Here is a 22,973-nt window from a genome sequence, read left to right on the forward strand (position 1 = left end):
TACAACTTTTCAACTAAAGTGCACTTTTCTAGGGAAGTAAAGTATTAACTTATGGGATGCATATAATTATGTGTATTTGAGATAAAACGCTGAAGATGAATTTCCCTTATGAGGCTCTAGGTTACTGGGTCTACCCTCACTATTTAAAAGGCTGTAAGTCAGGTTCTCTGAAACACAACTCAAATGAAGTACTGAGGAGTGGGCAGAGGTGGACAAAAACCCTTAAAGGAATTTTACCTCTGTAACACACACAAAGGTTACATACCTTTTTCTCTTCGCTTTGAAGAGAATGTCTTCAATTGTAGCTTTAAGTGATCCTGATTCATCTTCTTTAAGAATCTCCCTATAGGGAATATTTAATTGTTTAAAAAGATAAGCTAAAATTTTATTAACTCAAGTGAAATGAAAATATCTCCACACAAAGAACTGCAGCTGTATATTCACAGCTACATTATTCATAACAGCCAAAAATTATATCTAAATGTCCATCAACTGAAGAAAGGATGAATAAAAAATATGGCATAAACATATAACAGAATACCATTCAGCAATAAAAAGGAATGAATTACTTATACATGCTACAATATGGACAAACTTAAAAACAGCATTTTCAGTTAAAGAAGTCAGACAAAACTGACCACATATTATATGATTACATTTACATGAAATGTCCAGAAAGGGCAAATCTAAAAAGACAGAAAGTACATAGATCAATGGTTGCCTAGGACTAGAGGTGGAAATGGAATTAATTGTATATGGACATGACGGATATTATTGGAATGGTAAAAATGTTCTAAAACTGGTTTATGTTTATGTTTTCACAGCCCTGAAGATTTCTAAAAGTCACTGAATTATACATAAGAAACAGATTAATTTTAACATGTATAAAATATACTTCAAAAGTGTTGTTGAGGGAAAAAAATACACCTAAAACAACGTCTAAAAGGGAAGAGAGAGTAATAATGCCCTACTTACCATGTTCTTTCATAGCCTCCTTCCCATCGCTTAGTTCTTTCAGGCTCTTCATCCATTTTGTTCCTTACATATTGTAAAAAAGTCATTAGACTGTGAATTTATTAAAGATGATAGTCACCAGATGTATACAATTAAATTTGAAAAGTAAAGAGAGGGAAATAAACATACAAAGCAAAAAAAAAGAAAACTCGGACTGCAAAGTCATATTATTCTTTGCAATTTATTCAATAATTGTAGTTGAATGCAAATATGTTTAAATCTTCATGGAACTTTTTCATATACCCAAGAAAGAATGTGAATATTTATGCTCCAATTTGGCACCAATATAAATAAGCTTCTCTTTATAATTAATAAAAAATAAAAATGCATTAAAGATATGTCACAGGACAGAACCACAGAATTATAAGAAGTGGGTACAGGTATAGACGAAACAACACGAGCTACAACTGCTGCTTCTTATCACTGAGTGATAGATACATGGTGATTCATTTACTGCCTCTCCATCTTTGTGTTTGTGTGAATTTTTTCATAACCAAGCTTCTTTAATAAAATTTACTTTATTCATAAATGATAAATGTTTATGGCTCATAATTTTTAAAAAGCTACTTTAAATTTTTTGGTCACTCCCCATGGCACATGGGGCCTTAGTTATCCCACCAGGAATCAAACCCGCACCCACTGCATTGAAAGGCAGAGTCTTAACCACTGGACAGCCAGGATAATTTTTTTAAACAATACAATGGCAAACCTACACTATAATCCCAACTATTAAAAGAAAACGGAACTATTTAGTAATTCAATAAACAGGACAAATGGTTTTGAGTGGACGTTAGGATTAAGGATGATTGGGTTTTTGTTTATTCTTTTCTGTATTTTCATATTTTCAATATAAATGTGTATTTTTTTAATAATCAGGGACAAAATTGGTGTTGGGAGGCATCTATTAACCATTTGCTGCTGTTTAAACTCTAAGTCACATTGGACTCTGCATTCCCATGGACTATAGCCCGCCAGGCTTCTCTGTCCATGGGGTTTCCCAGGCAAGAATACTGGAGTGGGTTGCTATTTCCTTCTCCAGAGGATCTTCCCCACCAAGGGATCGAACCCGCACCTCTTGCATTGGCAGGCAGGTTCTTTATCATTGAGCCACCTAGGAAGCCACTCTATTAACCATAACCAAGTAATAAACGCCCCATCACATTCACACCTCCACCCTCCCCAATGGAATCTCCCTCTCCATCTTACATTCTCACTTTCAACTTCCTTCTTTCATAAATGAAGGATCAAAGAAATCTTAAGTGCCAAGACATTAAAGACAAAACAAATCCCGTCACTGGCAGGGGAAAGATTAATTTTTGTGATAAGGACAATAACCAAGACCCATTCTCCACTGGCCTTTCCTGGTGGCTCAGATGGTAAAAAATCTGCTTGCAATGTAGGAGACCCATGCTCAATGGCTGGGAAATTTAGCTGTGAGGGAAAGCTTCATAAATTGAGACATTTGGTGCAAATCTCATTGTTTACATGTAACATTCTGAGCTCATGTGAAGGAATCACACCACCAGGCTTCTCCTGAGGGCAGTGGCTTTTCTGGAGTGGATTTCCAGCAATATTTGTAAGAAGGTGGACTATTCAGTCATAGGCAGTTGAAGATGCTGGGTTGGGAAGATTCTTGGTTGGGAAGATCCCATGGAGAAGCAAATGACTACCCACTACAGTATTCTTGCCTGGTGGATTACAGTCCATGAGGTCACAAAGAGCTGGAAGTGACTGAGTGACTAACATTTTCATTTTCACACTACTCATTCATTGTTCATAGAAAAATATACTTAAGAATCCAAATAAACACAGACTTTTATAAATGAACTTCTGGAATTAAAATCTATTGATAAATTGAAAACTGCCTTTATGACATCACTGCTTTCTTGGCACCTGCTACAATCAGATATTGTTTACTAAACTTCAGAGGATTCAATTGTTTCAGGAGATCAGGTGTTCCACTTTAGTATCGTAAAATAACAAGAAATAATTTTTACATCTGTGCTTTCTCACACACTTATGTTGGTGCCTTTATAGGCTTAATGATGAGTGTAGTAACACAGCATGCAGTGACGAAACTGAACATTTTGATCTTCCATGGAGGTGTGTTTGTATTTATCGTGAATATAAAAAATCAAAAGCTTAAATTCTTAAAGATGTGGTTACTGCCGTTCATCACATCAATATTTAAACTATTTTTAGTTTATGACTTTTAATTACCTGAAAGTTCAGAAACAACGTGAGAACCAATGAGCAGAAGCTGCAATCAGGAACACCTCTGGCTCACTGCATACAAGAATTTCTTAATTCGAACTGACTGCAATGGGAAATTACAGGGATAGGACAGAGGTAATAAGATTCTCATAACTGCAGATGTTCAAAGGGAAGCTGGATGTTTACAATGCAGTTAATAGTGAAGGGATTTATGCCGCCTGGAGAAAGATGTACTTGGTAACCTCTTAAGCGGCATCTTCAACTGCCTATGACTGAATAGTCCACCTTCTTACAAATACCGCTGGGAATCCACTCCAGAAAAGCCACTGCCCTCAGGAGAAGCCTGGTGGTGTGATTCCTTCACATGAGCTCAGAATGTTACATGTAAACAATGAGATTTGCACCAAACATCGCAATTTATGAAGCTTTCTCTCACAGCTAAATTTGCTAAGCGCTTTGAGAGAGGCAAGGGTGATAACAGTCCTGCTTTTCAGGTATGGAACTTAAGGCTCAGAGATTGGTAACTCTATAGAGGCCACACAGATGGAGGCTGGTCACAAGCTAAACCCAGGGCCACATTTGCGTCCTGCCTCAGGGAAAGAGAGTCACTCTCCAAACTGCTGCCCTAGATAGATGCTTCTATGCAGCTTCATAGACGGAAATTCTCCTTCTCCTCCACACACTCCCACACACCCTTCTTCCCTATGAGGCGTTTCGGGATCCTTCAGCCTCCGCTCCCAGCCACGAAGGCCCCTCCCGCCGCCTTGCTTCCTAGGCGGCGGTTCTCCGCCGCGGCTCCGGGAAATCCCCTACCACTGACTTACCTGTCCTGCCGAGCTCTGTTCTCCCGGAAGTTCTGCTCAATCCGTTCTAAGTGCTCCGCCGAAGTCCTTCCGCCGCGCGCGGTAGTGACGCGCAAACGTTCCGACTGCTGGGAGTGGCGCTTGCTCGAGCCGGGCGCTCACTGGCCCGGCAACCTTGTACTGACTTTGGGTGCGGGAAGCACCTCCTGCACCCTTCCCGCTATTCACAAAGAGGCGGGAGGGTGGTGGCTATTCGCTCCTGGAAATTCGGAGGCCTGGTAGCCGTCCACACAGGATCTGAGGACTGGATGACCACAGCGGCAGTCTCAGTTGAGCCAACTTGCAGTGCAGCGGTTTTCCGGAACTCCTCTGCTGCCCGTGCCAAAAGCCACACTTATTGAGCACCTACTTTGGGACTGATACAGCTCTAAGTACTGAGGAAATAGTAAAAAACTGACAAAAATCCGTGCCCTCATGACATTGTGAAGAAAAATACACTGTATCAAATGGTGATGGTGCCATAGAGAAAAATGAAGCAAGGAAGAGGAAAGTGAAAAGTCAAAGTGTTATCGCTCGGTAGTGTCCGACTCTTTCGACCCCATAGATTGTAGACCGCCAGGCTCCTCTGTCCATGGAATTCTCCAGGCAAGAATACTGGAGTGGGTAGCCGTTGCCTTCTCTGGTGGCTCTCCCTATCCAGGGATCCAACTCTAATCTCCCGCATTGCAGGCGGATTCTTTACCATCAAAGCTACCAGGGAAGTGGAAAAGGGTTGCAGTTTAAAACAGATGCTCAGGGAACTGCCGTCCATCAGCAGCTCCTTTTATTTATCCCCAGAAGAAAAGGTCTTATTGTTTAGTTGTGTTGTTGTCTTTAGAGGAAATTAGCATTACTGATTCTGTGCCAGTCGGCTTCCATCGTTGCCTTCCTCTACATCTTTGACTCCAAGACTCTATATACAGACTCCACCCCTTTTCATTTCCTTATCTCCTCCCTCCTTTCCTTCCTCAATCTCCACACTCCTCCTGTCTCCCTCTCTGTTCTGAATGGCTATTCTGTTCCAAGACGGGATACAAACCCACAGGACAGACAGCTGCCACCCAAGCCCCAAGCTTCTCATTTGTGTTTACCATCCAGCTGACTGGGAAGACTGTGGAAAACCAGGAAAAGGACAGAGGGTTTGCCAATAGATTTAAATTAAAGCATATTTGTGGACAGGAGGCTGAATTATTCAAGCTTTTCCCAACTGTGAAGTTCACTCTCCTCTAAATATGTTTCAGTCTCAGATCTTAGCTCAAGTAGGAATGGTATTAAGGAAAAACAAAAATGCATAAATCCATGGTAATCTTTTGCCATTATTATGACTAACATAATATTTTGTGTACAAAGTGGTAGAAAAAAGAAACAATATAACCTAGCCAAACATTTCAATTTGTAAAACTAAGAAGCAACTTTAAATAATGGAACATTCTGTTCTTTGCCCATGGGTGGCTGGACACAATCCACAGAGTTAGGAAATTTGTAAATGGCTCAGCCAGTGGATCAAGCTGAAATTCAAAGTGTACAAAGACTGGGAGAGGTGAATCTGCCTACGGCAATACCTTTAGATGGAACCTCAATCATTCAGACTCATTAAAAACCTCCAGAATTGCTTATGAGTATCTAACAATCTTTATCTTGATGTTAAGTCTATACCATCTTTTAAAGCATTTGTTCATTACCTGTGAATGGTCACAATGCCAAACCTAATGCAGTTATCTGCCTAAAATTAAAAAGAATTTACACTGTAGAGCTGTATTCAGCACACACCAAGTATGTGGAATGGGGTTGATACATGTACTTTTAAAACCCAGTTTACTTTTAAAAACTTGTTTAAAGTTTCACTATTTGGCTTTGAAAAATAGGGGTAACTGGCCATATTTATTATTTACTTTCTGACAAGGACTGTTCTAAGTCACACATTAACTACCTTCATAACAACCATGATTTAGGTACAAGTGTCTTTTGTATATATAAGCAAACTAGGCATAGGAAGGATAAGTAATTTGTCCAAGGTCACCTGGCAACTCAACGGACATAAATTTGAGCAAACTCCGGGAGGTAGTGAAGGACAGGGAAGCCTGGCATGCTGCATGGGGTTGCAAAGAGTGGACACAATTTAGCGACTGAACAACAACAAAGCAACAAGAATAGGACAACATATGCAGGAACAGCAAGCGGTCCCGTGGCAGCAACTGGAATTTTGGGGAGACACCCTTCCACGTTTTGCAGTCACAAAAATCCTAGTTGTATGTCCATGTTCTTTTTCTAACTCCAAAGTGGGGTTATTTTCACACATTTTCTAAAAACTACCCAAGTTACTTAGGTATTTTTGTTTATGGAAACTATTCACACTAGAAAGAGATGTCATATATGTCCTTCATCTAGAAAAAGGTGTCATATATGTCCTTCATCTAGTTTATTAAAACCATGAGCTGCCAGCAGATTGAGTTTAGATTCCTCCAGCTGAGTCTTGGAAAACTTCCAGATGTACAAGCTGGATTTAGAAAAGGCAGAAGAACCAGAGATCAAATTGCCAACATCTGCTGGATCACAGAAAAAGCAAGGGAATTTCAGAAAAACATCTACTTCTGCTTCATTGACCACCCCAAAGCCTTTGACTGTGTGGATCACAAGAAATTGTGGAAAATTCTTAAAAAGATGGGAATACCAGATCACCTTAACCTGTCTCCAAGGAAACCTGTGTGCAGGCCAAGAAGCAATAGTTAGAACTATTGGAACATGGAACAATGGATCGGTTTGAAATTGGGAAAGGAGTACATCAAGGCTGTATATTTAACTTCTATGCAGAGTACATCAAGTGAAATGCCGGGCTGGAAGAAACACAAACTGGAATTAAGATTGCCCAGAGAAATATCAACCACCTCAGATATGCAGATGATACCACTCTAACAGCAGAAAGCAAAGAGAAACTAAAGAGCTGCTGATGAAGGTGAAAGAGGAGCATGAAAAGGCTGGCTTAAAACTCAATTCAAAAAACTAAAATCATGGAATCCAGTTCCATCACTTCATGGCAAACAGATGGAGAAAAAGTGCTAACAGTGACAGATTTTTTTTTCCTTGGGCTCCAAAATCACTGTGGACAGGAACTTCAGCCACAAAATCAAGACGCTTACCCCTTGGAAGAAAAGCTATAACCAACAGAGACAGCATATTAAAAAGCAGAGACATCACCTCGCTGAAACAGGTCTGTATAGTCAAAGCTATGATTTTTCTAGTAGTCATGTATGGATGCGAGATTTAGACCATAAAGAAGGCTGAGAGCCAAAGAACTGATGCTTTTGTATTGTGGTTCTGGAAAAGATTCTTGAAATTCCCTTGGACAGCAAGGAGATCAAATCAGTCAATCCTCAAGGAAATCAAGCCTGAACATTCATTGGAAGGACTGATGCTGAAGCTGAAGCTCCAATACTTTGGCCACCTGATGCAAAGAGCCAACTCATTGGAAAAGACCCTGATGCTGGCAAAGATTGAAGGCAAAAGGAGAAGGGGGCAATAGAGGATGAGATGGTTGGATGGCATCACTAACTCAATGCACGAGTTTGAGCAAATTCTGGGAGACAGTGAAGGACAGGAAAGCCTGGTGTGCTGCAGTCCAAGGGGTCACAAAGAATCAGACACGATTGAGTGACTGAACAACAGATGGGAGACACTTCTATCCCAACTCTGAAGCCGGGAGATTGTCTGCTTCAACCTCAACTTAAGATCCCTAGAGTCATGGTTAAAGCAGTTTTCTGCCCTGACTCTTCTTTACACAGGCATACCCATTCAGGCATTCACAGATACTGCAGATCTTCTACATGAAGCACCTTATGTTAATTAAAAGTAGAGATAACTATTGAACAATGAGGGAGCTGGGGGTGCTGATCCTCCAAGCAGTCAAAAATCCACATATAACCTTACAGTTGGCCCTCTGCATTCGTGGATCATATAGTATGTGTTCAATGAAAAAAAAAAAAATCCACACATAAATAGACCCATGCAGTTCAAACCCAAGTTGTTCAAGGGTCCAGGGTCAAATGCACTCAAATTTATAACAGGAATAATAACAGCAGACAGAACAATCCAACCTTATCCAACCTGCTGATTTATTAACAAAGTCAACCTAGAATGGGAATATAGAAGGTAATATTCCAACAGATCATCCCAATCCTAGTTTAGTCACTTGCTAATGAGCCAATGGACCAATTAACCTATCACATCATTAGTTTCCTTATCTGCAAAATGAAAATGAGAAACGGTTATGTCAGGAGGCTATCATAAAGATTAAATTAGATTCCATATATGTATATACTATGTAACTGTTACTACAAATACTTATAGTTTTAAATTTATTTCAAAAAATACAAAGCACATATGACAAAATATTAACACTTGTTATTTCTGGGTGGTGGGTTTAAATGTTCATAGTTTTGTGTTTCTTCCAGAATCACACATGTAAGGGAATCACTTTATGTTGTGAATTCTCATCAGACAAATCATGTGCTTTTTCAACAAAATCTTTGGAACAGTGGTTTATAGCAGAAAGCAGAATGCAAACATAACCACAGAAGATCAAAGATGGAAGAGATCTCTGAAATCTAATCTAAACCTCCAACTTTCAGACTAGAAAACTACCTGAGTAGTTTTTCAAAATTATATCCCACCGGTTAATGCCAATCCCCCAGGGGAATTCCCTGGCAGTCCCATGGTTAGGAGGGCTTCCCTGATGGCTCAGTTGGTAAAGAATTCACCAGCAATGCAGGAGACCTGGGTTCAATCCCTGGATCGGGAAGATGCCCCAGACAAGGGCATGGCAACCCCCTTCAGTATTCTTGCCTGGGAAATCCCATGGACTGAGGAACCTGGCAGGCTATAGTCCATAGAGTCAAAAAGAGTTGGACACGACTTAACAACTAGACCACCACCACCACCACCAATGGTTAGGACTCTGCACTTCCACTGCAGGAGGCACAGGTTCTACCCTTGGTTGGGAAACCCAACACTCCCCTCCATCCTGATCCTGACTCCTGGAGTGGTCAATAGTGTAAGTACCACATTTGGAAAATGATTTTTTAAACTTTCAAAGTCCAATTTTATGGCACAATTTTATAATGCAAACTCATGCTACTTGATTTTCTGCATTCAGCTGAATAGCTTTGTTTCATCACAACACTGGCAAACGTGTCTTCGTAAACTATGCTGACTTCCTAGAATAGAGTTTAAATTTTAACACACAAAAAAAATCAATTACATTGCTCAAGAGAGTCCTCACTATTTGGCATGATTCCAAAAGGCATGAAAAACAAACTATTACCTTCAGTAGTCAGCATGTGCAATACACAGAAAAGTAAGAATTTTTCCAACTTGAAGAACTAAGTCAGTGTTACAATGGAAACCTTATTTAAAAGTTTATCTTTGGAAAACGATTCAGACTAATGTATTAAAAACAATATATTTAAATAAGAGTTCTAAACTGAGGGGATAATCACAGTCAATTTGGTTAGCTATATATCCAGTATTATCAGCTAATTTTACTTTACCAGGAAAATTTTGAATTAAAAAAAAATGCTGAGAATTAAAGGGCACCATTTGAAATAATTTGGTGCTTTATAATATTGGATTCCATTTCCAGACAAGTCAGCCTTCTGTTAGCCAAAGGATTTAGGATACTACCAACCAGCACAGCACCCAAAATAATTTAAAACAACAACAGATACAACTTCCGAGTGTAGTTTTCCACAGCTTAATATTAACAGCACTAATGATGTCAAAAAGGTATATTATGGAAAGAAAACACCAGGTTTAATAATTATAAAATATGTACAAAACTTGAACATTCCCAAAAAAGACAGTTCAAGTCAGAATTGAATTATAAATGTAATTAGATACTTTGATAAAAAGGAAACACCTAGTTGGCTTTAAAAAAGTATGTAAACCATAAAAGATAAAAAGCATTTAAAAATACACAACAAAATTCTAACCAGTAGGTTTAAACTATGATTTTTCAAAAGTAAACATGTATTGACAACCTTCAAATTTCATACATTTGTTACTTTTACATGATCTTTATTGCCAGGATAACATGAAATAAAAAGCTCTTAAGCATTTATACACAGAAAAAAAAAATCAATAGGGTGGTTGGTAGAATTCAGTATTCATAGTAGCTAAAATAGGAAAAGGCCAGGGACTTTATCAATGGAGTCATAAAATAGACTTAACCAAAACTGCAAGCTAGCCAACAAGCAGTTTCACTTCAGACTTTATTGCAAGGGCCCAGTTTCCTTATCTGAAAATGAATGATTATTTATTTATAAGTAACAGTTATCTGAAGGGAGAATTCTGGGAGGATTAAACTACCCCCTACAAGACCCAGTGAGCACACACTTAGGTATTAAGACCTGATTGCCCAGGATGTGAAAGTTCATAACACAGTCCACTCTAGGACCTTCCTGAAAAGTTTAAAAACCTCAAATAACAGTTCTTAACACAAGAACCAATGTTTGAAGCATAAAATCCTTAGTTGGAGTGTTCAGCCCAGTTGATTATCAAAAGCTATTTATAAACTGCTTCAACACTGATGATATTAAAGCTACCAAAACTCTGTAATGATCACAGAGATTTGGCCTCCCGGGTTAGAGCCCAAAGTCATTTTGACTCCTGACAACATTGCAGAGATGTCAGTCAGATACTTCTTAACCTCTCCAACAATGTGGCGTCTGCCGTCTATGTTTTCCGTCGGTCGTAATCTCCAACCATCTTCTTAATGTGTGACAATTTGCTCTTCAACTGTTTACAGTAATTCCTCTTACTTTTGTAATCTGCTGACTAAAAAAGAGTGGGGGGAAAAGAATCGAGTAAGTTTAATAAAATAAAAACGAGTTATGTATTAGCTGCTGGGACGGCAGAGGTGAACAGCAACAACAAAAAGGGAATATTAGTCATACAGAATTGCAAGGAGTGTTAAATGAAGTGACACGCACAAGGCACCTGGCAGCATCTCTAACCACACGAGCAGCTGATTCTCTCTGCTCAATCATATCTTCTAACACGAGTTATACAAAGGATACACTCATTTCTAATGATTTGCAAAGTCATCAAGAAAACGTATGGCCTTTTTGGCTAACACATGATCTTGAAAAACAAAAAAATCAGTAAAGCAAGAAACTGGTTATACGGATTGACTTAGAATAAGGAAACTAGATAAATGGGGAATGAGACGGGAAATTTTACTATATACACCATTAAACTCTTGAATTAAAAAAAAAATCATCTAGCTGCATCAGGTCTTAGTTGTGGCATGTGCAAGTTTTAGCTGATGCAAGTGAACTCTTAGCTGTGGCATGTGGGATCTAGTTCCCTGACCAGGGATTGAACCTGGGCCCCCTGTATTGTAAGCTCAGAAACTTGGCCACTGGACCACCAGGGAAATCCCTGAAGTCTTGAATTTAAATTCATGAAATTTCTAGGAATTCCTTAGTCGTCTAGAGGTTAGGACTCTGCACTTTTACTGCTGAGGACCCAGGTTCAATCCCTGGTTGGGGAAATAAGATCCCACAGGCCGTGTAGTGTGATAAAAAGAAAAAGACTGATGATGCCAAGTGTTGACAAGAATATGGAGCAACAGGAATCTATAAACTTGTACAAACCAGAGACACTGCTGACAATCCCTACCCAAGGCTGGATCCCCATTGCTCAATGACCCTCCAATTTCATGCCTATGTATATACCTAGCAAATGTGTGCCCATGTGCACAGATACTTTAAAAAATCACACACAAGTTACATACTCTATGATTCCATTTATGCAAAGTTCAAAATAGGCAATACTAATCCATGATGTTATAAATTAGGATGGTGGTTACCCAGGAAATGTGTTTCAAGGGGGTGCCAGTACAAAGGTGTGTGGCTGCTTTGTGCAAGTTTGCCAAGCTGTATACTTATGATCTGTGTATTTTTAACTTCCTTTACTTGTTTGTTTTATTTTTTTAAGTTTCAACTTCTTATAGTTTTCATCTTGCAATTATAGGGCCTTTTGTCTACAATAGTTGTATGTGTGACAAGGTATCAGAGTATCTAAAGTTCTCTAAAGGTATCCAGAGTCATTCTAAAGGTTAAATGAAAGACACATACTAGAAAAGGTCTTCCTAAAAGAATCTTACAATCTAGGATACTTACTCCCTTAACTTGTTTCAGTCTATTGTACTCGTCGGCAGCAGCCTATTAATAAGAAACAAAGAAATGTGTTTAGTGGGGCATTTTCTCTTTCAAAAGTAACACTCCTGATGTTATACTTTGGAGCAAAAACTGTCAACTTATGACAAGAATATAAGGAGTTAAAATAAAGAAGTCTTAAAGTTCTCAAAACCTTTATGGTCAGTGGGAGGGTCTGAAGGAATCCAGTTATGGGAAATTTATGACACTGAGATGGTTCTCACGTTGCATTCACACCAGCAGGTAACTCTCTGTTCTGTGACTCTCTCTCTCCCCATGGCAGTCCATGCACCATGTGGACCCCATAAAGCACAGCTCTGATCCCATTACCAGGATAAAACTGGGGCAAGCACCCGGTTAAATTCTCTACTGGTCTAGTCTCCTATCATTCCAGTGTCCCACACATTGTAATTCCTTCAAAAAAAATTAAGCACACTCATGCGTTCAGATTCCCATTGTGTTCCCCTTATGGCTGTCCTCATGAGGGTCTCATGTACCCCACTACTGTCTGGAGAATCTGCCATAGATACCTCTCAGTGAAGCCTCCCTTCAACTCTCCAGGCCTTCAGCAGACTTTATCCCTTCTCAGAGCACTCAGTTACAGTACTTTCTATACATACTGTAAAGATGACATTAGTACCACTGTTTAACTTGTTAGGTGTTGGTTTCTCTTTTTTTTTTAACATGAGTTCTTTGAAGGTAGAAACATGATTGACCTTTCTAACCTCAGCATTTCCACATCAAGCACACAGTAACAGTGAATAAGCACTGAATGGACTGAGAAAGGTTTACAGGACCACAGAGAAGACAGAAAAGAAAGCAATAAACAAACTATATAAGAGGCAAATACTTCAAAACCAGCAAGCAGATCACCACAGTTAAAAATGGCAAAAGGTATTTCATAAAAGGACTATGAAGCTCCAATAAGTACGTGATGTGATTTAAAAAAAAAAAAAAAAAGGTTAAATACTGGTATCTAAGACACAAGGCAGTCATTTTTCAGGCATAAAATGTTAGTGAGATGTGGGTCACAGAAGCCCTCTAGAGCATTACTAGCGGGGAATACAGTTGATATAATCTTTCTGGAGGGCAGTTTTGCAACAAAAGTTTACAGGTACATAACCTCTCACTCAGCAATTTCACATACTGGAATTCGTCCCAGCAGATAAGCAAGTAAGTGCACAAGGCTGGAGAGCTTCACCAGTGTAGGTTCACTAGTAGGGGCAGGTCGGGGGAATGGGGAGGGAGACATACTTGAAAGTCTATTCATAGAGAATGACTATTAAGTAAATTATGGTACAATCACAAAACTGAAAATAATGAAGTTTTTTTTTTAACAGATAAAAATATTTTCTCAGCAAGTAGATCTTTATTATTGATAAAGATTCATTAAAAAAAAAAAAGCACATTAATGCTTTCAGATTTCCATTGTGTTCCATAAACTGTTGTTGATAATCATAAACTGCTGTTGAATAAAACAGCAGAATATAAGCAATGTCAGAAAATATTTAAAAAGAGAAACCTTCACAACGATGGGAGTAGGTCAAAGAAACCCGAGAGGCAACTGAAAGGGTTTCTAGTGGTCCTCGCTAAAGCAACTGAAGCAACAAAACTACGCAGTGCTGGATTGTAAGCTGAAGTTCAGAACAGATATCCCCGCATCTACACTGATACAAATGATTAAATAAATGGAAGTGACAAATTTCCTGTGCAGACAAATTTCAAGTAACTTGTGTAGGTATACTGCCTTTAAAGAGCTGGAGCATAATTCCCTGATTTCTTAAGTGTGATCTATGCAGAGTGACTTCCTTCCAAAGAGCACAACACAGAAAGGGGACGTAAGAAGTAAAGAGTAACTTTACATGGACAAACATGACCCCAGACAGGTGATCAAGGGAAAAAAATAAAGACAAGCCACAAACTACTGTTGAGTTAAAAAAAAAAAGAAGCAGGAAGGATACAAGTAAAACTTATGATTCTTTATCAAAGATTACTTCTAGGTACACTTCTGCAGGGAGGGGCCATTTTAACAACTAATATTTTGGTTGAAAAAATTTAAGGCAATCTATTTTTCTGTCTTCCATTCTGTATTATTTGAATTTTTTTTTTTACAGAAAGAGTGAACTCTTTTTTACAGAAAGAGTCAACTCTTTTCGGTTTATAAATAGAAAAAGTAATGTAGCTATTTTCTTTTAAACAGGAAGGGATATATGTGCAGATTATTTTTTTATAAATCCTAACTACATTAGTACACTCTTCCATTTCAAAAAGACTTTAAGACTGGATTTCAATTACTATTCAATGAAATTACAGTCTGGTAATTACTAGCAAAATCTGTGTCAATACTAGTATAAAGGATAATGTAGCTCCATAGACTAGAATAAAATTCTATGTAATATCTAATTATCAGGTTTGAATTTACCATGTACTCTTCACTGTCTTCTCTATAGTCATCCAGTTCTTTATCCAAACGAGAGAGTTCTTTATTGACCTCATCAAGTTCTGCTTGTAGGCTCTTGTATTCCTGTAGGCCAGTGTCAAAACTTCTCTTGTAGAGTTGTCTTTGTTGATCTGAAGTGATAGGTGGATATTCCCTAAAAATTCAGAGAGAAAATGATTTCTTATATATCCTTAGCAGACTTAAGTTCCACAAAGATAATAAAGCTGGTGGCATGCGGAGAATGACATTTTCTTGGTTTTCTTTTTGTTGTTATTGCTTATGGATAGAGGAAGGTGGGATACAAAGAAGTTCTTTTAAGAATGATTATGTTTCAATGCCATTCTCCCAAATCTTCCCACCCTCTCCCTCTCCCACAGAGTCCATAAGACTGTTCTATACATCAGTGTCTCTTTTGCTGTCTTGTACACAGGGTTATTGTTACCATTTTTCTAAATTCCATATATATGCGTTAGTATACTGTATTGGTGTTTTTCTTTCTGGCTTACTTCACTCTGTATAATAGGCTCCAGTTTCATCCACCTCATTAGAACTGATTCAAATGTATTCTTTTTAATGGCTGAGTAATACTCCATTGTGTATATGTACCATAGCTTTCTTATCCATTCATCTGTAAGAAAAGCTATGGTACATATACACAATGGAGTATGTAAAATATCATGTTTGAAACGAGTTGCCAGTCCAGGTTCGATGCACGATACTGGATGCTTGGGACTGGTGCACTGGGATGACCCAGAGGGATGGAATGGGGAGGGAGGAGGGAGGAGGGTTCAGGATGGGGAACACATGTATACCTGTGGCGGATTCATTTTGATATTTGGCAAAACTAATACAATTATGTAAAATTTAAAAATAAAATAAAATTAAAAAAAAAAAGAAAAGAATGATTATGCTTCTTACACTGATGCTCATCTGTTGTTTTTTTTAAAACTCTTATTGATTTTTAGAAATAAGTGTTGAAAATCATTTATGAAATTTCAGGGTGGTCTTAGGAACTCATTTGTTCTGAATAGACAACACCACAGGAGAATGGACACTTACACTTAAAGTCTTAAAACTGGAATTATGAACACAAAGGGTATTTTCATCCCTTCAGTGGCAGAGCAGCTGATTGACAGGTGCCTGTTTTCTGCTACCATCTGTAGTTTTCAGATGGTTTTGAGCATTTTTTTGGTGGGAAGATGGGAGGGCGGGTCTTGTTTTTCCTTAACAGAAATCGTTTTCATTGTAAAAGCAGACGTGAAAAGGTACATGTATGAAAATGCGTGCTCACTGTAAAAATAATCTGACAATGTGTTAAACTATGAAAAAAATCCTGAAATTCTTATCGCTTGTATCTCTCAATATGCCAGCTATTCCTTACATATGATGGTGATGCTGTTAACCATCCATAATCCACTGAGGAAATACTCTGAGTTGTTCCACAAGACTAAGGTGCTTCATAGCAATATGGAATTTTAAACGTTCTATCTAAGACAGTCTAAGTATCTTCATTTTAAAGAGGGGAGAAATTAAATGATTTGCTCAGAAGGGAAATGAGTATTCAGAATTTCTGAAAGTTTGCATTTAAATCTTGCACGATACAAGATAGGCAAACATTTTATAGACAGGTGGCTAAACGAGACCAAAACTCTCGAGGGGCAAGGTGGGATGAAATATGAGAGCCACCAGTGAGTAAGAGATTTCTAGCTCTATTTGCCCTATCCATCCCTCTTAACAGCTTGAGAAGCAATGTTTTGATTCACCACAATTCACACAGCAAATATTTCTGATTTGTGTCCCAGTCCTCAGAATACTTGGGCCAAAAGGCTATAGGTCATACCCAAGTACAGCTGGGGATCAATGCTGGACGATTACCAAACCACTGACACAAAAAGTAACTTAACCACAACACTAAAATGTTAACTCAATTGTTGACAAATCTGTTTGCCAAAGTCCTTTGGATTAAACTTTTAAAAGAATCTCTGGTCTCATCAAGAAAGCTTAACTTAAAAGTAAACGTCAAAAGAAAGAGCTATAACACTAGTCTGGAATTTTCTAATTAATAAAACAAAGTTCTCCTATATGTGTATTTTACTTATTTGACAAACCTTTTTTGGGTGGCTACTGGTAAAAGTATACAGCGCTGGCCAAGTTTGTCACTTTGCGGGGGTGCATGGAAAGTGTTTTAAAGATAAACACATTCCCTCCACATCAATCTTTATTACAAAAGGGTACTAAGGGGGAAAAAATGTAACAAAAACCAGCCTGGTTGGCAAAGAATGAGGTTACACCACCCACCCTAGGCAAGGAGGCACCACCACCAAAACCATGGGATTTTGCAGGGCTTCCAGCGAGAGATGCTCCGGTACCTGATCCAGTCGTCCTCCAGCTCATCGCAGGACTCGCCTCCCGTCGTGTAGTCTGTTTCATAGTGGTCTTGCTCTGCCCGCCTTGACCTCCCTGCTCTGCCCTTCGCAGGAGCCCTTTTTGAAAGCGTCTCCAAGTTACCACTGCTGCTGTAATGAGGCTGCCGGAAGTCCTCCACAGGTGAAGTCAATGGCAGCTCCTGAGCCACTTCCGGCACCCTAACAAAACAGGAATCATCTGTCCGTGAGCACTACCGGCCCTTTGTCAGAGCACTGCGACCACAGAGGGCGGCGGCACCCGTGCGTGGGCCCGCGCTCAAGCAGCCACCTGCCCAGCGCCGAGCCCATCCCCAGCTCCCCGTGCTCAGCTCGGCACCAGCGCAGCTCCTCTAATACACAGGAACCCCTTTAAGGCTCTCATGTAAGGGGAGCCCGTTAGTCAACCTTCTATGTAAAATGGATATAAGACTTCACTTTAGGAAATTCCCACAGACCTGGAAGAGGTGTTGACCTGACCTGTGCCCAGGACATACTCCACAAAAGGCTGTTAGGAAGACAAAATCGCCTTTAACTACAGGTTCTTCCAGTTCCATGGAATGCTGAGTGGGGAGAGGAATGCACATCTATATCTCCCTTTGGGGGCCAACTCCCAGAGATAAGCTCTCCGTAATACTAATTTTAGACTCCTTTATATCACTTCTCTTTTCAAGATACAATGATAAAATGAAACAAATTGAAAATTTAAACTAAAAAAATTAAAAGCAAACAAAGAACCTAAAAAGCATTTTATACTGTAATAGATGAAAGGACTTATTAACACCTATTTTTTAAAACACTTTATTTTATACTGGAAAACAGCTGATTAACAATGTTGTGATAATATCCAGTGGACAGTAAAGGGGCTCAGCCAAGACCTCTTTAAATTGCACTGTTAAGCCTGAAGCCTTGAAGAATGATTGAAATGGAAGAGTTACCATTACACTTATTTTTCTAACGCCAATTATTTAATATTGCATCAGATTTTTAATCACATAAACTGTTTCTGCCATAAGCATCAAAAAACAAAGCCTAACATGGAATAAAAGACCAAGAACTGTGGCAACTCTCAACTACTTCTGAGTAACAGAAATGCAAAGCTGCACTTTCCCCTGCAGCAGAGCTGGAGAAGGGCAAGAGGAGAAACAAGGCACCGGAGACTTCCCGACAGCAGCCTTGCTCTTCAAGTCAACTAGTTAAAAGAATTTTTGTTGTTGTTATTGCTGTCAACTTACAGAAACTGTCATCTTGAGTTTTATCCACTAGGTGGACTGTTTTCTAGGTGATCCAAAACTGCTTGGTTCTGTTGCCAAAGTCTTAAGACTTTTAATCACACTAACTAATTTCTTGCAGATGCCTAAAGCTTTGGTGGGTGATGGGGAAAGGAGGGGGCGGTAGTTGGAGGTGATCATGGTATTGAGTTTTTCTTTCTAAATTCTATCCAGGTTAACATGGCTTTAAGTGCTCTGTTAACACTACCTCTAAAGGAAGGAAAATGTGACTTTCTCTGTGAGTGAATGATTAACAAGTTCTTAGACACTCTGCCAGCTACTATGCTTCTAGCTTTGAGGTGGCAAACAAAACCTTTAGAATGCAGTGGGTTTGTCTGAGGGGTTGGGGGCTAGTGGGGGTGGGAGGATGCTACAGGGCAAAGGAAATTGGAAAAAAAAAAACCCAAAACTGTAAGGCAGGCCTCCTCCCATAATTTTATATTAGATATTGATATTATAAATCTTCATCTTAGAAGTCTTCCATCTCCCCTCTTCCTATACCCTTTCAAACACTAAAGAGTAACTTGATAGAGCATAAAAGCTAAAAACGAAATGCTTAGCAAGAAAAGTAGTATATATAAATTTAAGAGTTAGGGAATGGGTGCACTCTTAGTCATCTACAGACCTGCTTTTAGACCCAAGTCCAATTAGGTCAAAAATCTGCACAACCCAGAAACAAACACCTGTACAGTTTCCTTAGTATCTGATTCAGTCCCCTAGGTGTGGAAATCTGCTCTTTTGTAGTTTTTGACTTCCTTCTTTTTCACACTTGTTTTATTCTCTCTCTCTCACACACACATGCCTTTCCTGCTCTATCTCACCCCGACAGTGTAGTTATCATGCACTTTTTCCCACTCACGTTAGACTGCAACCTCCATGGGAACACAAACTCCATATTTCCAGGAGTACCTGGCCCAGTATATGGAAGAGGTTCAAGCTAATTACTAAATTGAAAAGACATTCACAAGAATCCTCTTTTCTGAGGACACCCAGTATCCGGGAGAGAGAGAAACAAAATGCTTGATCGCATCATTGCCATGACTGTAGGAATGATGTCCATAATATATACAGTATTTTAAAACCGCCATATATCATTAAGGGTACTATCCAAGCCTTGTCAACCAGACAACTCCATATTCCTGGACCCAAAAAGGGCCAATCAGAATGGCCCTTTCACTAGGATTTGACAGGTAAGTTTTGGGAAAGGAAATTTCACTCTGAATCCAGGGGTATCAGATCAGGGCAGCCTGAGGAATGTGCATGGCCAGCCTGCTACAAAAGAAGTTGTACTGAGAATAAAACTACTAAAGTAACAAGAGCCCTGACATTTTTTGAGTCCCTGGATCATGCTATGCTGGAAGTTGGTACCATCTCTGGGCCTCATGTGAATTATCAAATTCCTACAACTTGCATAAATGTCCTAAGAGATTATCCTACCAGCCTAAATACAGCTACTAGACAATGATCTCATTTGGAAGTCTGTCAGCCTGCCTTGAAAGCTCTGCACTGCATCAACACTCTACTTCTTTGACTTACAAAGGTTAATTCATCCTGGGTTCGATCCCCAGGTCAGGAAGATCCCCTGGGGGAAGGCACAGCAACTCCAGTATTATTGCCTGAAGAATCCCATGGACAGAGGAATCTGGGGGACTACAGTCCACGGGGTTGCAGAGAGTTGGAAGGACTGAATCGACTTAGCACACACATAACCTGTCCTGGGTGTGAACAGGATAGGAGGGAGTGTACCTGCTATCTCCCAAATCCACTTACAAAGGGTAGAGAAGCAACTATCTTCAGCTACATTCTGCTCTTTCCTAATCCAGGATTAATTCTAACTGTCTTAATATTCTAAGGTCAGGACATTATGGTGAGCAAGAAGAACCTGACACTAAAGTAATTACCGTATGATTCCATTTTATAAGAATTCCGAGATGGTGACAGGTATCAAAATAGTGGTGATGGGGAAAGGAGAGTATCCATGAAGAAAAGAATGTTTCAGAACATTTGAAATGCCTCTCTTGATGTGGTGGTAGTTACTTCAGTGTTCACATGCGTGAAATCTCATCAAGCTTATATCAAGATTAGTGTTCTTGACTGAATGTATGTTATGCTTTAGGGGGAAAATATCTTAGTATTGAGGTACCTCATTCTTAACCTGGACCTCAGACAATGCTCCCAATTCTAATTCCTTCTTTATCCACTATAATAGTGAGGAGAGGCACCTGTGGGTTACTAAACACCTTCAGGAAACACCTGAGCAAAGGCAGGTTATGACTTAAATGTGCGTCCCCTATGTTGGCAGGAGGATGTACACTGAATCCTCCACAGCACTGAGTGCTCTGCCATGGACAACAGTCAACGATGTCTATTACCCCCAGAGGCTGCAAGTTCATCACTACGACACGCTGTTGCATTCATATCCCTTAGCACCACCCCCATCCTGCCCTTCTGCAGGGCTAATGAAATTAAGACGCTTACTTCTTGGAAGGAAAGTTATGACCAACCTAGACAGCACGTTTAAAAGCACAGACATTACTTTGCCAACAAAGGTCCGTCTAGTCAAGGCTATGGTTTTTCCAGTGGTCATGTATGGATGTGAGAGTTGGACTGTGAAGAAGGCTGAGCGCAGAAAAATTGATGCTTTTGAACTGTGGTGTTGGAGAAGACTCTTGAGAGTCCCTTGGACTGCAAGGAGATCCAACCAGTCCATTCTAAAGGAGATCAGTCCTGGGTGTTCATTGGAAGGACTGATGCTGAAGCTGAAACTCCAATACTTTGGCCACCTGATGCAAGGAGCTGTCTCATTTGAAAAGACGCTGATGCTGGGAGGGATTGGGGGCAGGAGGAGAAGGGGACGACAGAGGATGAGATGGCTGGATGGCATCACCAACTCAATGGACGTGAGTTTGGGTGGACTCCGGGAGTTGGTGGTGGACAGGGAGGCCTGGAGTGCTACGATTCATGGGGTCGCAAAGAGTCGGACATGACTGAGCAACTGAACTGACTGAACTGACTGAACACTAAGCATCATATTTGCATTTTCCAGATCTTCAAAAAAGTTCTGGTGTGTATGCTGGAAGTACCAAGTGGTACAACCCTTATGGAGTACAGTTTGACTACACCCATCAAAATCATATATGCAATTTCCTTTAATCTTACATTTCTGCTTTTAATATTTTTCCTCCAGATATATCCATATACTTGCAAACTGATAAAGGTGCAATGTGCAAGTTTATTCTCTGCTGAGGTTTGTAATAACAAAACATTAGAGAAAAGTGTGTATCAATGTGGGATTAATAAAACCGATCTTAGTCTACCCATCTGATACAGTATTATGCAGACATAAAACAGATGAGCAAACTTTGTATACTGATATGCACATCACTGAGATACACTGCTAACAGTGCATTTAATATGTTATTACTTTTTAAAAGGAAAAATAAGCAATATATGTACTTGGCCAGCATATTCATTTAAAATAACCTCTGGAAGGACACAAAAGAAACTGGTAACACTAGCTGTTCCTGGGGAGAGGAACCAGATAGCTGGAAACAAAGGGATCCCCTTTTGTTCCTCTTAAATTTTACATCATGAATGTGCTGATTTATTCAAGAAAAGGTAAGATACTTATTTATTTAAAATTTATTTTATTTTTGGTTGTGCTGGGTCTTCATGGCTGCCCGAGGGTTTTCTTTAGTTGCGGAGAGTAGGAGCTACTCTTCATTGGGGTGCACGGGCTTCTCTTTGCAGTGGCTTCTCTAGTTGCAGTTCCTGGGCTCGTGGGACCCAGGCTTAGTTGCTCCGAGGTATGTGGGATCGAACCTGTGTCCCCTGCGTTAGCAGGTGGATTCTCAACCGCTGGCCCACCAGGGAAGTCCCTAAGTAAGATATTTAAATTGCTCCAAATGAATCTGTGACAATATCTTCATTCTCATGAAAAAGGACAGCGTGTGGGAATGTTGTGGAGCCCTGCAAGCCTTACAATTAACTGGGAGGCACAGCTGGTCACAAGAATGAGAGATATTTATTGTGTATGCATGGAAGTTGTGCAAGCCCTAGCTTCAAACTTGTACAAGGGCTGCATCTCCATGGCGCACCTCTTCTCACAGCCTCACGTGATTTGGTTTTTGTCAAAATCCAAAGAGAAGAAGGAGAATAGAGAAAATGTTCTTCCTCACTCCTCATTCACAACTGAAATCAAAAGCAAGGTAGAATCTGAAGAACCAAACAAAGTATCTGGAGGGTAAGGCAGAAAGCCAGTCTACTTTCAAATTCCACTCCAGGGTAATAATAAAGCATTCTCAAACTGATCCCAGACTTAACTCAGCTGCTAGTGCCATCCCATAGGGTTCCAAGCGCCCAAACTATTGTACACGCAGAGGAGATCTCAACCAACTTGGCCCATTAGTGGCAGCTGGAAATAAAACTTTGAACACTAGTGGATAAACCTTTAATGTAGAAGGACCCAATTAGCTAAAGGGAAGGTTTAATTTTTTTGGTCTATGAAGGAACTTGGGGTTCTAGAATTATATACTGGAACACTAGTTTATCATCCTTAGGCAAAAACTACATTCAAG

General features: G+C 39.6%; 2 protein-coding genes across 8 annotated transcripts in view; both read right to left on the reverse strand.

The window, feature by feature from the left end:
• LOC129633221 (general transcription factor IIH subunit 2) overlaps positions 1-4,143 on the reverse strand; it is a 30,852-nt gene extending 26,709 nt beyond the window's left edge. For 3 of the 5 annotated variants that reach the window (XM_055555064.1, XM_055555067.1, XM_055555069.1), the window contains exons 1-2: positions 976-1,056; positions 266-343 (exon numbers count right to left, since the gene is read on the reverse strand). In XM_055555064.1, the coding sequence (XP_055411039.1) occupies positions 266-343; positions 976-1,031 (134 nt within the window). In that variant the 5' untranslated portion in view covers positions 1,032-1,056. Of the gene's footprint in view, positions 1-265; positions 344-975; positions 1,057-3,234; positions 3,257-4,052 lie in introns of those variants that run through there. The other 2 variants (XM_055555065.1, XM_055555066.1) reach the window with 2 other exon arrangements.
• Positions 4,144-8,160: 4,017 nt separating this feature from the next.
• OCLN (occludin) overlaps positions 8,161-22,973 on the reverse strand; it is a 49,600-nt gene continuing 34,787 nt past the window's right edge. For 2 of the 3 annotated variants that reach the window (XM_055555061.1, XM_055555062.1), the window contains exons 6-9: positions 17,093-17,308; positions 14,706-14,877; positions 12,248-12,289; positions 8,161-10,898 (exon numbers count right to left, since the gene is read on the reverse strand). In XM_055555061.1, the coding sequence (XP_055411036.1) occupies positions 10,797-10,898; positions 12,248-12,289; positions 14,706-14,877; positions 17,093-17,308 (532 nt within the window). In that variant the 3' untranslated portion in view covers positions 8,161-10,796. Of the gene's footprint in view, positions 10,899-12,247; positions 12,290-14,705; positions 14,878-17,021; positions 17,309-22,973 lie in introns of those variants that run through there. The other variant, XM_055555063.1, reaches the window with a different exon arrangement.

Source organism: Bubalus kerabau, chromosome 18, assembly GCF_029407905.1.
Source record: "Bubalus kerabau isolate K-KA32 ecotype Philippines breed swamp buffalo chromosome 18, PCC_UOA_SB_1v2, whole genome shotgun sequence".
Lineage (NCBI taxonomy): Eukaryota > Metazoa > Chordata > Mammalia > Artiodactyla > Bovidae > Bubalus > Bubalus kerabau.